Here is a 14,639-nt window from a genome sequence, read left to right on the forward strand (position 1 = left end):
ATTTCAACAGTCATAGCTAGAAAATAGCTTTTAAACAAATTACAACAAAAAACATGACTACTGTTAAATCAAAGCACATAAACCATGCAGTGTATTACTATTTATCATCATATTATCAAGACACTGATGCAAAATCTTTTTAAAATGCAATGTTTGTTCAGAAATAAGACTGTAATAAAGTTCTTTGAACTCCTTAAAACATGAGGCCTTTGACAGACTACACTTCTGTAACACTAACAAATCGCTTCCTTAAACAAGTGAGAATGATGGAAAAAAGACAGAATGAGGGGGAAAAAAAAAAGAAGAAAAAAGCTTCTCAAAGCTGTACAATGACTGCTTTAAGTACACTTCCAGCATCGCACCAGGTAGCAAATACAGAGCTTTAACATTAACAAGGGCTCATGCTGCATGAACAGCTATTACCCCACCTTGCAGCACCGTGCAAGAACAACACACTTTAAAACAACCCTAGTCTTACAACCACTCATTTGAACAGCTACAAACAGAACTGCTCAAAAGTTGATACACCAACTAGCAAAAAGGAATATAAACCACAAAAAAACCAAACTACTTCAACAGGAAGCTCAGAAAAAATTACAGCCCCATAAATCATGCACTTAATCATAAAAGCAGATTTAGTTATAAAACTTAGCAGGAAACGGGAGTAATTTTGGATTGAACTACTATTAAATAATTAATTACTCTGAGTCTTTCTGTACTGATACATGTGAACAGAAACTTGTAAATGCTGGGCTTACTTAAAAATTGCATGTCGACTTTGCACTGTACATTCAGAAAATATATGAAACAATAAAACTCCTCAGTGAGCTGAAAGCAACAAGTGTTTATCCAAAGTTATTAGAAGTCTAAAATTTACTAGAATTTCTTTTTTTAATGTAACAGAGGATATCCTACCATTCTGTCTGAAAGCAGCTGGTGTAACAGTGAGCAAAGGGAAAGCATGACTGCATATTCAAAGGATCTGTGGCTCACAGGAGAGATTTCATGATTTCATATAACAGATGAGCAACCTGAATATAAATTACAGGAAAAAGCACAGAAAGACCAGAGAATCAGTAAGCCTGAGGGATGAAGGTGCAACACGGAACAACCTTCCCTGTATCTTTGTGAACTACAGCCTCGCTGTCCTGAGATTTTCTACATTTATCATTCCTCATGTAAAGTGCTAAACGTTACACAGTGAATAACTGTGGCATTATTTCACCTCAGGGAAGATAAATCTACTGCTTCCAACTTTCAAGAGGAAGCGAGCAAACCGAGGAGCATCTAATTCACTCTACAAATAGCAGGACCTAACAGCAAAGTGCCAGTGGCAAAGCATAAACCTTTTCTGAGGGCTCAAGCAGTCCGATTGAAGCAGCCCCGGCTCATATCTTCACGTATAATAGCTCTCTTTTTGTGTGGCTCTCCGATTGCTAAATGAATTTTAGCCCGAAACGTATTTTTATTCATTCATTCTTAAACATGCAATACTGATACGGTTGTATGGAAAAATAGGGAAATAGAATTACAACAGCAAACTGTTCCCAACACCTTCGTGGGCGGATTGCGATATAACCTGTTGTAGGCATGTTTCAACAGACGGAAGAGCCAAGTTACAGGCTGCCGGGGCTGCCGGGCGGCTGTGTGTGGATATGTGTGGGTGCCTCTCCCCGGCAGCCGGTGCCTCTGCTCGATCCGTGCTGCGGCGGAGGCGCCCGGCGGCGCCTCCAAGGGGCGACCCTGCTGGCCTGGGGCCGCGGACGGGTGCGGAGGGGAGCAGGAGTGCCCTCCTCGCCTTCCTCGCCCTCCTCCTCCTCCGTCGCCTCCTTCACGCCCTGTGCCCGCGGGCAGAGGGCAAAGTTTTCTCCCCGGCACAGGGCGGCAGCGGGGACAGCCGCCACTGCGGAGCTGCCCGCTGCCTCTCGCCGCCCGGCTGCAACTCTCAAGAAGTTTCAGCCAGCGAACAGAAACGCGGCTGAGCCTGCCGGCGTCCCCGTCATTCTCACCCTTTTTTACTTACCCTCCACCCCCTGAGTTTCTGTGTTTATTAAATCTTTATCTACACGCACACACACGCTCCTCCGGGAAGCCCCCGGGTGCCACCGGGCCGGCGGAGCCGCTCCGCTCCGCGCACACGGCGCCGCGATCCCCGGCCGCGCTCCGTGGGGCGGGCGCGCAGCCCGGCGGCGGCAGCAGCGCCGGCCCCGCTCCGCGGCCGCCGCCCGCTCCCCGCCGCGCCCGGCCCCGTCCTTACCTGCGATCTCCTGGTAGGGCACGCTGGCCAGGCTGAAGCCCTTGGCGCTGTACGCCTGCCGCACCTCGCCGCAGCTCCGCGCCTTGCCCTCGGTCCCTGCGGCCGGCAGCACCGGCAGCACCAGCAACAGCAGCAGCAGCAGGAGCGGCGGCGGCGGCACCGGCAGCAGCGGCCCCGCCAGGGCGCAGCGCCGCGCAGCCCTCCGCGCCGCCGGCATGGCGCGGAGCGTAACTCCCGCGCGGCGCGCAAGTCCCGCGCCGCCGCCTCCGCCGCTCCGCCGCGCCTCCGCCGCGCCCCCCGGCTGCGGGGGCGGCGGCCCGGGAGCCCCCCGGCCGCCCAGGCAAACTTTTGCGAGGCGGGGGGGAGATGGGCGCGCACGCACACACATGCGCGCACGGCGGGGGCAGGAGAGCGGTAGCCTCGTCCCTCCGGCTCCTTCTCCAAACGCAGAGCGCTCGCCCCACGCCGAAAGAAAAAAAATATGGAAAAAAAAAAAACACCAAACCAAAACCACAGGCAGATACCCCACAACCGAAAGAAAAAAAGAAAAAAAGCAAAGGAAAAAAAAGAGAGTAAAAATCTGTCTGTAGCTTCTGTAGCTTATGAAGATTAAAACCGCGGGCGCGTTGCTGCGAGCGGAGTCCCGGGGCAGCGTCAGCGCGATCCGCCGCGGAGCTGTGCCTGCCGCCTCTGCCAGGCTGGATGGAGACGGTGGGGAAAGCAGCCGGCGTGGGGATGGACTGGACAGCGGCTCGGAGCGTGCCTGTGTGCCTCTGTGTGTGTGTGTGTGTGTGTGGTGTGCGTGCGTGTGGTGCACTGGATGCGTGTTCCTGTATTTACGGGAGCCGGGGAAACCTCTGCTCCGCGCAGCGCTGGAGCAGCCTCCGGAGCCAGGCAGGGAGAAATCCTGGAGACAAGACACTGCGAGGGAGAGCCGCACATATACACACACACACACACACACACACACACACACACACACACACACACACACACACGCACAGAAACGTGCTACACATTGCATCGCCGAAATACTGAATACAGGAGCAGAAAGCAAATCCTGGCGTGGATCGCTGTTTGCTGGCAGAAGGAAGGAAAAGCACCCTCAGCCCCGAAAACTTCCTCCCTCACCACAAATCCAGCTGCTCCTAGACCCAAAATTACAAATTGCCTGCTAGCAAGACGTCAAAAAGGTACTACTCCTCGGCAGTATTGCTCTCTGTAGTACGAGGGCTAGACTGGGCCCCTTAAATACTTTTTCCCCATTATTATTTGTTGCACACATAAATACCTGAGATGACAAGCTAGAATGAGGATTAGTCCATCTTCTAAAGGAAAGAGAAAAGGAAAGATGTTTCTGTGCATCACACAAAGAATGAGAAAACAAGAATGATAGTCCTTGACCTGGATAATTCCTGCCAACCTAGGAGAGGAGAGCAGGGGAGCAAAACCATAAATTTCCTTTCTGCAAATGAGCATCTGCTAAAAACTGAATGGGGGAAGTGAAGAAAATTCCTGCAAGGTGAATTGTTCTTGGGTTAGGGAGAGAGAAAAATATTCTGTAAAGTATTTGATAGCAAAATCCAAACTTACAGTTTTAAAAGATATCACAGTGCTTTTTATGACTGTTGTAGAGAAGTGTGATAGCTTGTTCAGAGTGTAGAGATGTCAGACACAGGATGAAGTTAATAAGGCCCAACAGAAGAAATAAAAGACCATGATCTTGCAGGCTGACTTATCAGTGAGGAACCACAGAGCAGAATCATGACATATCATAATTCAAGATACTTTCACATTTAGAGAGAAATTTTTAGGTGCCAGTACTGCTGCGGTGTCACATTAGCTACAGTGTAAGTTCTGTGTCCGGGCCAGCGTACACAGCCTGGTCACACCGGGCATTCTGTGTTCCTCCAGCCTCTCTTCCTGTTTTACCTCTCCCACATTGTCATTCCTTCTTCTTCCCTCTCCTTTTCCCTCCCATTCCCTAACAGAATGATGCTGCTCTGACACTGTGCACACGGTGGGTAAGCAGTGTTTGTGTGTATTGTAACAGTGTCAAGCACTGTCACCCAGCCCCTTCCACCAGAGGACAGGATGCAAGTGGACCCCCTCTCTAACAGCCTACAAATAGAGAGCTCAGTGTCTTAACCAGCCCACTACAAAACACCAGCTGTTAGTACACGTTAGTGCCCCCTGTTAGTGAAAAGTTAGACACTGTTTGTGTATTTACTGTGCAGAAAAGTTTTGACAGCTCTGTATATAAGATTTCAGGGTGTGCAAGATACATGGAAAATACATTCAGTTCAGCCCAAGACAGGATCAGAAGGGTGTTACAAATGTTAAACATACCTCATTTCTTCTGGATTGCTCCAACTGTCTTCTATGCTGTGGTCAAAGCCAAGCATTAGGTTACCACATACTGAGCATGACACACTCCCCCACAATCCAATCTTCAGCATTTCTCCAACCCACAGCAAAGTTAGTTGACACAGATTCAAATATGCGAATAAGAAAATCAGCAAACTGTTTTGAAGTGCACAAATCACCGTAAAAGAGAAAAAGAGATCCTGTGATTAATTTAGGGGTGCCTCTAGGTAATTACTTTTTAAGAAAAATGTGAATTGGAAAAAAAAATGGAGCATGTTCATCCCTGCATTTTTTGCAAATACCGGTTGAATTCCTACCACTGTTAGTATAATTAGCACTTTTACATAAGACAATGACAGCATGATATAACCTGTATATAACATGGGAAACTTGCTATGGGAAAGTCAGGCTCAGTTCCACCTTTGAATCCTGCCTCAGATGCAAGTGGCCTAGACAGCCAGTGCTGTTGTAGTCCTGAATGTGTAAGGACTGCCTGACTCTCCCAGGAGCTCACGTTTAAACGCAGGTATTTCTTTGGCTTCAACATCTCTCCTGCTCATCACATGGGAGAATCATTGTGTGCTCTCAGTATGCATGTAATTAATTTTCTACCAAGTGGATGAGCTCCAAAGAAAGCCCAGGTCGAAATGCACTCTAAGCCAGTGGCTTTAGCAATCACTTTGAAACATAACACCTTCTGCCAGGCAGATCATAGGCATGAGCTAGAAGCTCTCCTATTTCAGGATTCACACTAGGAGGCTGTTTGAGCTGGCCACATCATACCCATCCTTTTCCAGCTGAACTGTATAAATAAAACCGTAAAACTGGTGTGTTTCACAACTCATGACGAGATCTCTAACTTTCCTTCCTTCTCCTTGACATGATGATTAGTACCTTCCAACTTAAAGCATCCTCTGGCAGAGATGGACTTGATCTTGAGTTGGTGAAGGAGCTTAGACTGCTAAGTTGTTGGGTAAAATGCTGGCTTTTCCTACATTTTGGGTAAGAATACTTTTCAACAATTTCGGGTAAGAATACTTTTCAACAACTCAATTCATTTGCATAAGCATGAAAATGAAACATTTTATTTTATTATATGGAATATTTTGATCACCAGGGAAAGTTTCTGTGTCTTTTGTATTTCTCTGGAAAGATATAATAGCACTTAAAAATAAATTTTTAATGGTTTTTATACTCGTCAGTCAGACTGAAAATCAATCTTTTACCCTCTTGCAGAGTCCCCTTCATCAAACACCTTCAGTGTGGTAACATAGATGATTGCTTAGAATGAAGACTTTGCAATGCATCTGCTGGCCACGTTTATCACAAGTGGGCTTTTTTTCCCCTCAAGTTATTCCAAAGAGGTGTTCATTCATTTCAAGTTCTACTGGTTGATTTCTTTTTGCAAAGTTTATCCTAAAGATCTGCAAAAAATATAGAAGACATGATTTTTAACCTTTTTTCCCAAACACTTTTATAAAAAATGAATTGAAACTAATCATTCACACCCAATCATAGTAAAAACATCAACTGAAAGTGGACCAGCAGCCAACATTATTTCCTTCATCCACTGGAATACTATGCCTCACGTGGCTGAGACATTTCGTGGTGTGCAGTGAAGGACTTATGGAATCTCTAAACAATAAGGAAAAAAATAAGTATTGAATTGCTGCATCATTTGCAAAGCAGCCATCATCTTGAGCTCTGCATGATTCAAGGACATGGTGGAAAAACACGATTATAGATCTTAAACATTATAGCGTGTAGTACATAGTCATGAGATTGAGATTGTACAAGGAATTTTTGGTCCTTTTTTCATGTTTTTGAGTTATTTCCCTTTAGAAACAGGATAAATGATGTTACTTTGAAAGATACACTGATTTATTTTCAGGTGTTATCAAAAAAATCTCCTTGTTGTCATGGGTATTAAGGGGACTGCATAGACAAAAGCATCTTTCACCTGACTTGACAATAAAGCTTTGGCAAATGTCAAAATGCTCCATAACTCAGCTTCACAAAAAGAGAAGCTGACTTCTCAATTCTCCATTAAACCTATGCACTCTGTAGATTTGCAGCTTTCACATAATGGATTTCTAGCGTGAATGTTTCACTGGTTGAGGAAATAATCAGTAAGATTCTCAGATGTCTGATAGAATTTCTGCTGGTGAAGTGGCTCTGACATTCCTGCTATTCCTGCAGGCGGACGATGGCCTCTGTTCACACCACCAGCCCCTGCACCACTGCAGCTGCTCTGGGCGTGGGAGGGCTTTTAGGATCTTGCCTTAATTTTAGGGGAAGATCCATCCACACACAGGTTGCCAAAGTATTTAGAGTACAGAGCACATCCTTGATACTGAGGAGCAAGTCACTCACACTCCAGGCTTTGCACACCAAAAGGGAAATCCCAACCTGCTCCTTTTACTGTAAAACCATGAGGACAGATATGAAGGCACTTGTTCTTTTTTTTAGATTCACAGTGTCTACACTAGGTGGATGTTGTTCTTTAAAAGTCCAGAAATGGTTAATTGCAATGAGGCAACACTTTGATTGAAACTGAGCTATGAGCTAGTCCCAATGAAACTTTCCAAAGAGCAGTTCAATGAAGGCATACATTGCAGCATCAAAAGGTGCCTTTTAACTAATTTTTCATGTTCTGTCAGGAGCCTTCATGGAAAAATTTCCTCCACATAGCACCGACTGCTCTCCCTTAGCAGTCTGTGCTAGAAGGTGAAACTTTAGGTTTTTTCTTTGTACTGAATGGTATTTGCTGCAAAATTAATGCAAAGCCCAGTTGTTTCCAAAAAGTGAGCTCCAGAGGCACAGGTGTGAAAAACTCATCTTTCTCTAGAAGTTGCACTCAAAAATAGAATTGTCAACACAGCTGCTAGGTAAGTCCTCTTAGAAAACGTTTTCAGATTCCTGGCCAAGAAAACAGACCTGCTACATACACAGAATAATGAAATATGATTAGCTTTCTTTCTTCTGAAAATTTTTAGAGACAGAAGGCAAAAAATGATCTAAGTTTCCATATGCTCAGTTATGCATAATATAGGAGGCTTAGACTCCCATAAAAAAGGTTTATAAGTGGTAATCAGTGATGTCATATTAATTATAAGCAATAAGCAGTAGTGGTTGCTCTTGAAATCTGCAGGCTATGCTATTTTGGGAAAATAGCCACTTTTTATATTAGCTGCTCTTTTTATGAAACCTTTTGTGAACAAATAGTAGAAGTTCATGCACAGAAACTGAATGGGTAATTCAAAATATCTGGACAGAACCATTCCTCCTTTCAGGTGAGGATTACAGCAAATAATCCAGGGCTGTTGTTCATAGTAATAATTTTCTTGATTTCTTTTTTCTATCTACTTATTTAAGGTAGTGCCATTAAACCTGGATGTATAAAATAATGAACTACAGGGTACACTGAAGTAAAATCACAGAGTTAAAATATTCAACTTGCAATACCTTATCACTAGAAAAAAAATTAGCTTTATTTAGATCATAGTCTTGAGTAATGCAAAAACCCATAGGTATTCAATGGGGACAATTTTCATTCAGATTTTATCAATTTGCAGTTCAGCTGAAATTTAAAGCAATAATTTGCAATAGACAGAATATGGACATTATTTCTGATATAAATGTACAGCATAATATATGCATTAAAGCTGTGAATGTAAGGTTTATAGTTTCTGAATTACCATTTCCGAGCAATGTGTTTAAAAGTATATGATATGTTCTCTGACAAAGATCAAAGGGCTTAATATATTTTGTAAGTTACAGCTATAATGATTGCATTTGCAAAAGCTGTAATTTACTGGTCTATTTCCATAATGAATGGGAGCCTAACGAGTCACACAAGCTGATACATTCAGCAAAAATACGGGACATCTTAGACTTGACTTGGAATAAGCATGATGATAATAGCTGCAGTTTTACTGGAGAGTAAATTTTCTTTTATTTCTTGGCATGCTTACCTTGTCAGTCTCCTTAGGTTTTTCAGTTTTCTAAACCAAAACATATTTTTGGAATATGAGCAAATGAAGGGTGGGAGGAGGTTGCAATGGTGCGTTCATTCCGGTACACACACGTGTTCTGAAAGGCTGGGAGAGAAGAAAAGAAGCCACATTCTTAGGTAAAGACAGGCAAGAAACCTGAGGATTAAAGGAAGGTACACCTCAGGCACAGTAATATAATTTCACTTTCCTTGGTACTCTGAATGGAGTTATGTCATCACCTTGTTGTCATGCAGTGGGCATGACATGCCATAATCAAAATGGAGCATTGCATAGCATGCAAAAGTATTGCTACTATGGTCTCTTTCCTGTGGATGTTTAATACAGATTTACATGGGTCCATGGGAGATTAGACGAGGCAATGGAAAAGAAATTACCTAGGAATTGCTAAATACACAGCTGACTTCTGGCTCGGTAATAACTTCAACAACCAAATGGCCAAGATGAGAGATCATCTGTAGAAATTTGCCCTTTCCTTACTTTCCATTGGCATGTGCTTTTAGGCACTGTTGGAGAAGAAACAGCCTGTTAGCTCTACCCTCTGGTCAGAGACAATACAACCATTCAAACGTTACATTCTTCATTTGGTTTTGATCTTAGGCACCTAGAACAGAAGATAACCTAAATATAAAGTAATTGCCTCTATCTTTGGATCTGAAAAAATTAGCAGTTTATAAAGTGCCTTCAATGAATTCAGACCTCCAGCAGGAAGCAGTGCAGAGCTCCACTGAATGGGCATGCCTTGTAAATTCCTCATAAACCTCCAGTTTATCAACTACACCCTGCAAGTGTTACAGAGGTTGTCAAAACCTATCCTTTTTTCCACTTCCCAGGGCAGTTCACAGGAATTGCTGTATTCTACAAGATCCCTGGCTCAACCGTCACTTCCTTCTAAAAGTATGTTTTGGTTCATGGAAAAGCACAATTCCTCCCTATCATCCCTCCTTTTCAAATCCCTCTGACTTGTTACTGAGTAGTATTCCATGGAAGGGAAACTTTCCCAAATCCCAGAAGTACTTTGTAGCTTGATTCAACACAGCTCATGTCTGTTTGACCTTTAAATGGTAAAACTCAGAAGGTTTTCTATAATATCAGTGTGCAAGTCTTAGTTTTTTGGGTTTTTTTTCTGTCCTCAGGACACTAAATCCCACATATGTAATTAAATAAAAGAATCGCTTCTGCTAAGGCTCACAGAAACTCTCTTTTATATTTACCTGCACACTGTTCAGATAAATAACCTTATGTTCCTGTTCAGCAAGCTACAAATCTAATCTTAGAGAAGGAAAAAAAAATTCATGCAAAGTTTACCCCACTTTCTTCAGAAAATTGTTGCAGATTTTACAAAGAAAAGGTCTGTATTCTCTTAACAATGCTCATGTTCAGGGAGTTCTGTTGATTTACAGTTCTGATACAGAAAAATCAGTTATGGGTATTGATCTGTTCTTCTTCAATTCTTTGTTGGTTAATTTAGTGGCAGCTAGTTTTTCCTGTACTGCTTCAACACTGCTTTGTAGTTCCCAGCATTACCTTTAACTCTTCTGTGAAACTTAGACATTGTATTCAACCTCCCTCCAATCTTCAGACAGTAGCTGGCTTTAATTATAAAATGTGCATTTGTTAAACAGCTCAGATGCTTTATTTTTATTTCCAGGCTCACAGGTTTTAGGAGAATGCCTTTTACTCTGGAGATTATTTTCTTTATCCTCACATGAACCCTTCATCAAAACGCTACAGCTTATCTTCCTTTGATAATTTTCACCTCTGTCAGCAAAATTATCATTAGTATAACCATATCACCACCTTTTTTTTCCCCCCAGAGCTTAGAGTCTTAATGTTAAGATTTCAAAAAAGTGCTAAGAGTGGGAAGGACAGCAGTTTATTTGCAGAGAGCAAGAAGGGAAAAAAAAAAAAAAAAAAAAAAAAAAAAAAAAAAAAAAGGGACACTGATTTCCCACTGCAGTTTCCTCTGCAGCAAGTACAAAATTGTGACCCTTAAAAATACATCAGTTCCAAAGCAGATAAAACACAGTAGAGAGATTGTGGGAACCCAGCAGATAAAGGGAGGAATATTTGTATAGGAGCCATCAATCTACCTACTTCTTATGAATGGTTTGTTCCCCAGGGACACCTAAGGAGCATAAGACCCTGTGGGCACATAAGGCAGCATGGCAGATGGCCAGTTGCCTCTAGGCAACCTTTGAAAGACCATTTGCCTAACCTGACAAGGCACAGATAATTGACTAACACACTTCAATTACCTGACAAAGTCAGGGTTGTGTATTTGTGAGGATAACAGGGTTGCACTCTTCCTTCCCTAGTAAAGAGAAGGTGCTGAAGAGAGAGCCTGGAAATTTGTGGCTGTGGAGCTGCTTTCAGCCTCAAATCCTTGAAGACAAGCTTCTCTGCAGTCAGAAAGTCAGGTATCAATTCCTTAAGAATAAACAGAAAAAAAAATGTAGATGAGATTTTTCTGTGTTATCTGTAATTCCAGTGGGATTTTTGTGTATGAAGATTGATGAATATGCAGAAAGTCATTAAGCCTGTTTGTATTGTTTTCCACTATTGTTAGAAAAAAATTTGGAATTCTTACACGTCAATATTACTATTTTCAGTAGGGGTGGGGCCAGATGACTTTCTGAAATGTCTCGTAACATATATTATCCTATAACTCCTAGTCCTCAAAGTGATATTCTAATTCCTGGGTGAGAAATAAAGTTGTACAAAGAAAAAAAAATCTGAAAATTTCTGAGCAGAGCTTGCCACCCAGCTCCATACTTCTTTGTTCTTCCATAGGATAGGTGTCGCCTATAGGAGTCACGAGCATGACAGCGAGGGCTCCTTTCTTGTGGCTTGTGAAACTGGAACAATGAAACTGGCTTGGGACCACTGAAACTGGTGCACACTTTGTTGAGGTTGAGCAGAAGAACAGTGCTGTGATGTCTACACCTAGAATCCAGACTTCTGGTTTTTTTTTTTCTTTCTGGATTTTTTAATTGGATTCTATTCTCTTTCAGTGCACATGGAGTGACTGGACTCTTCTTGATTCAAGAAAAAAGCTTTAGCTCATACTCTTCTTATGCTTCCTTAATAAGTATGCTCTTCTGTCTTCCTAAAAAGGCTTCCTGCTGCTAGCTTTCAAGTTAAAATGAGTATAAATCCTACCACAATAAATATTTGCAAAATACACAGCTGATTAAACTCACAGTTCTTAAGAGTGGCTTTGGAGACCTCCTCAGAAACCGCAGGTATCTTAATGTCAGTTTAAGTGAGCCTTGGTATCTTGGCACTTACACTATGCAGATCCTTTTGTAAATTTGTTATTTCCAGAGAAGTGTTACAGAATAGTCTCATGAGGCTTTTCCTACATCATGCATTTTTTTTTTTAATGCAAAGTTAAAAAAACAAGCAAAGCTTGAAAAGCCAAGCACAACTCTTCCAGAAATCATGAGTTTCAAAAAAAATATCAAAATACTCTAATCTCAGTAGTACTATGGCAATTCATTTCCTCACATATACTGGCCCTGCTTGTAATTTACTGGATGTATGCAAATTGCATATGTTTAAATGCATATGCTAAATGTTGCATAGTTAGCCTGGCCATGTGCAGTAGATCACATTTGGATATACATAAACCATTCACATGCAGAGTTCTTTTGTGTGGATTTCAATTTAGATTTACTGAAGTCTTATGACTCCAGCTGCTGAAAAATTCCAGATCAATAGCCAGAGAAAACTCAGATAAGTAATACCAGGCAAAAACATATTGCCAAACAATGGATAGTAACAACCAGAACAATTGACATGTATAGAATGGGCTAATGCACCTTCCATATCAAACCAGACATTAGAACAAAATATGTGAAGAATGAAAATTAAGGAAAATGCAAAAAGATTCCTTGTTATTGCTAGAATTTGCACATTCCTCTTCCTAATGAGTCTCTGCACTCTTTCAGTGAAAGAAAACAGTGTTCCAAACAAGTTTTTATTTGAAACCAGTGTTCCAAACCAGTCTAGCCCTTGTTTCTGGCAGGGAAGAAGTGTCATGCCCCTAATTCCCACTCAAGAGCTTTGAGGAGCCCCTGAAGTTGTGTATGTCCGTATCCTGTCTGAGTCCTAGTAATTCCCCTCTGTGCATCAACTCAAGGACTGCATCTGCATGCAACCTAAAAACTTCTTTCCATCTTGTCAGAGAAGCTTAGGGCAGAGCTTTGCTGCATTATATCTGTAATCTACAAGTCTGAACATCACTAGAATACCAAACCATGCACATCTTGCAAAAATGCAGGGATTAAGCAAGAGACTTAATAGCATAAGTCAAAACACCAGGGATGTGTAAGGCACATGCAAGTATTTAGCTGAAGAGCACATTTCCATACCTCTTATGCTATCTATCCACCACATGATCTTCTCTTTTTATTTTTTTTTTTTTTTTGTCAATTGGTAATAAAGTTACACTGGCATTTTGAAATACAGGGTGATTGCTGGAGTGAAAATGAGCATGATGAACACCATGTAGTATACATTTTCTGCTGTGATGGGTAAGAAAGATTTCACTCACTAACTCCATTGTTATCCTGAATTCATCCCTGAAATACATTTGCAGAGCTTCTAGAAATATGTTTATGTGCTCTCATAAAAGTGGCAGATCATCTGAATTTGAAAACCACAACTTCCTTCATATTTTTTAAAGTATATGTGGAAGGAACCTCAGATAACACGAGAAAGAATTCTGCTTTGCACCTGCAGAGATAGTGTCAGGTTTCTGAACATTAAAATATATAGGACATTGTTTTAAAGATAACTAATGACAAAGTATTGATTAGTGCCTCGAATACTGCAAATATGCCTGTAAATGTCTTTATAGAAACTATGCTCAAGCTTAAGAAGTTTGTGCTCAAACTGCTAGCTTAGATTATGAATGATAAATTGTTTTCAGAAAAGAATGACAGTTTACCATGAATTTAGGAAGCCATAGACATAATTATCGTATTTTTGTTCTATTTGATAAAAAAAAAATCAAGAGAATATGTTCCAAATCATCAAGATAAATGGTGCCATTCCTTGCTTTCAAAGGTGATTTGAATGATAAAACTACTTCTTTAAAATTATGCTTTAGGTTTAGAGTTTTCAGAGATGTATTCTATGTATGATGCATTAAATTAAATTTGTAATATTAACTTTGTAATATGATCTGAGTTTGGGCATTTTTTACATAGAAAGATTTATTACTAAAATTTTGGCTAATAAAGAAGTCAAACTTAAGACATTTATCCATTTTTCTTTCCCTGAAAATCCTTGACAGTTGCATGCAACTTCTATTAAAAGAAACAAAAGAGTTGTAAGTAAAAATCTCATTTACAGCATTTAGTACTTGGGAGTTTTATTTGATTTAGTTGTTCTTGTTTGGGATTGAGGTTTCTTTTCTCCAAGACTTAAAAGAAATGAGGGAGGAACAAGAAATTTTAGGCTTAAGAAAACATAGGGAAGTTAGATGATTTTGTAAATTGTGGGGAATTGTGGTTTTATATAAGGTTTATGTATAATAACAGGATAAAAATATATTATTTATTAATTGAAAAGCAAAACAAATATACAATATCTTTGTTAAATGAGAGCAATTGATTATTTTCTAGAAAGGCTTTAAGTTATGTGGTTACCTGAACTGTTAAGTTAAAATAAAGTTATAGTGAGGAATGGTGCAAATTTCAAATTAGTGTGCATAACTCATTTGTCTACCAAATGAACCCATGGTAAGAAGCAGAAGAAATACATACAGAAAAAAAAGATACAGCAAGTAAATAAAAGTGATTTTAAGAAAACATAGCTTAGAGGATCTATTAGGTTTTTTTTCTTTGCAATGTTTATTAATAATTGGCCACTCAGTTCTGCTAGGTAATGCTGCAGGTAAAGAAGATAACAGCCTAAAGTCTTGATGAGAAATAATCACCAGATTTTATCAATAGACTTTTAGTCCCCACCTATATTTCTTCATAGTATCTGCA

At 40.9% G+C, this 14,639-nt stretch overlaps 1 protein-coding gene across 1 annotated transcript in view; it reads right to left on the reverse strand.

Annotated features, from left to right (window-relative positions):
- GPC6 (glypican 6) overlaps window positions 1–2,645 on the reverse strand; it is a gene marked incomplete at both ends in the record, with an annotated part of 714,974 nt that extends 712,329 nt beyond the window's left edge. Inside the window, one exon of the mRNA XM_084226232.1 lies at window positions 2,258–2,645. Coding sequence (XP_084082358.1) covers window positions 2,258–2,645 — 388 coding nt within the window. The remainder of the gene's footprint in view (window positions 1–2,257) is intronic.
- Between the last annotated feature and the right edge of the window lie 11,994 nt (window positions 2,646–14,639).

The sequence above is a fragment of the Fringilla coelebs genome (genome assembly GCF_963513975.1).
Source record: "Fringilla coelebs genome assembly, chromosome: 2".
Taxonomy (NCBI): Eukaryota; Metazoa; Chordata; class Aves; order Passeriformes; family Fringillidae; genus Fringilla; species Fringilla coelebs.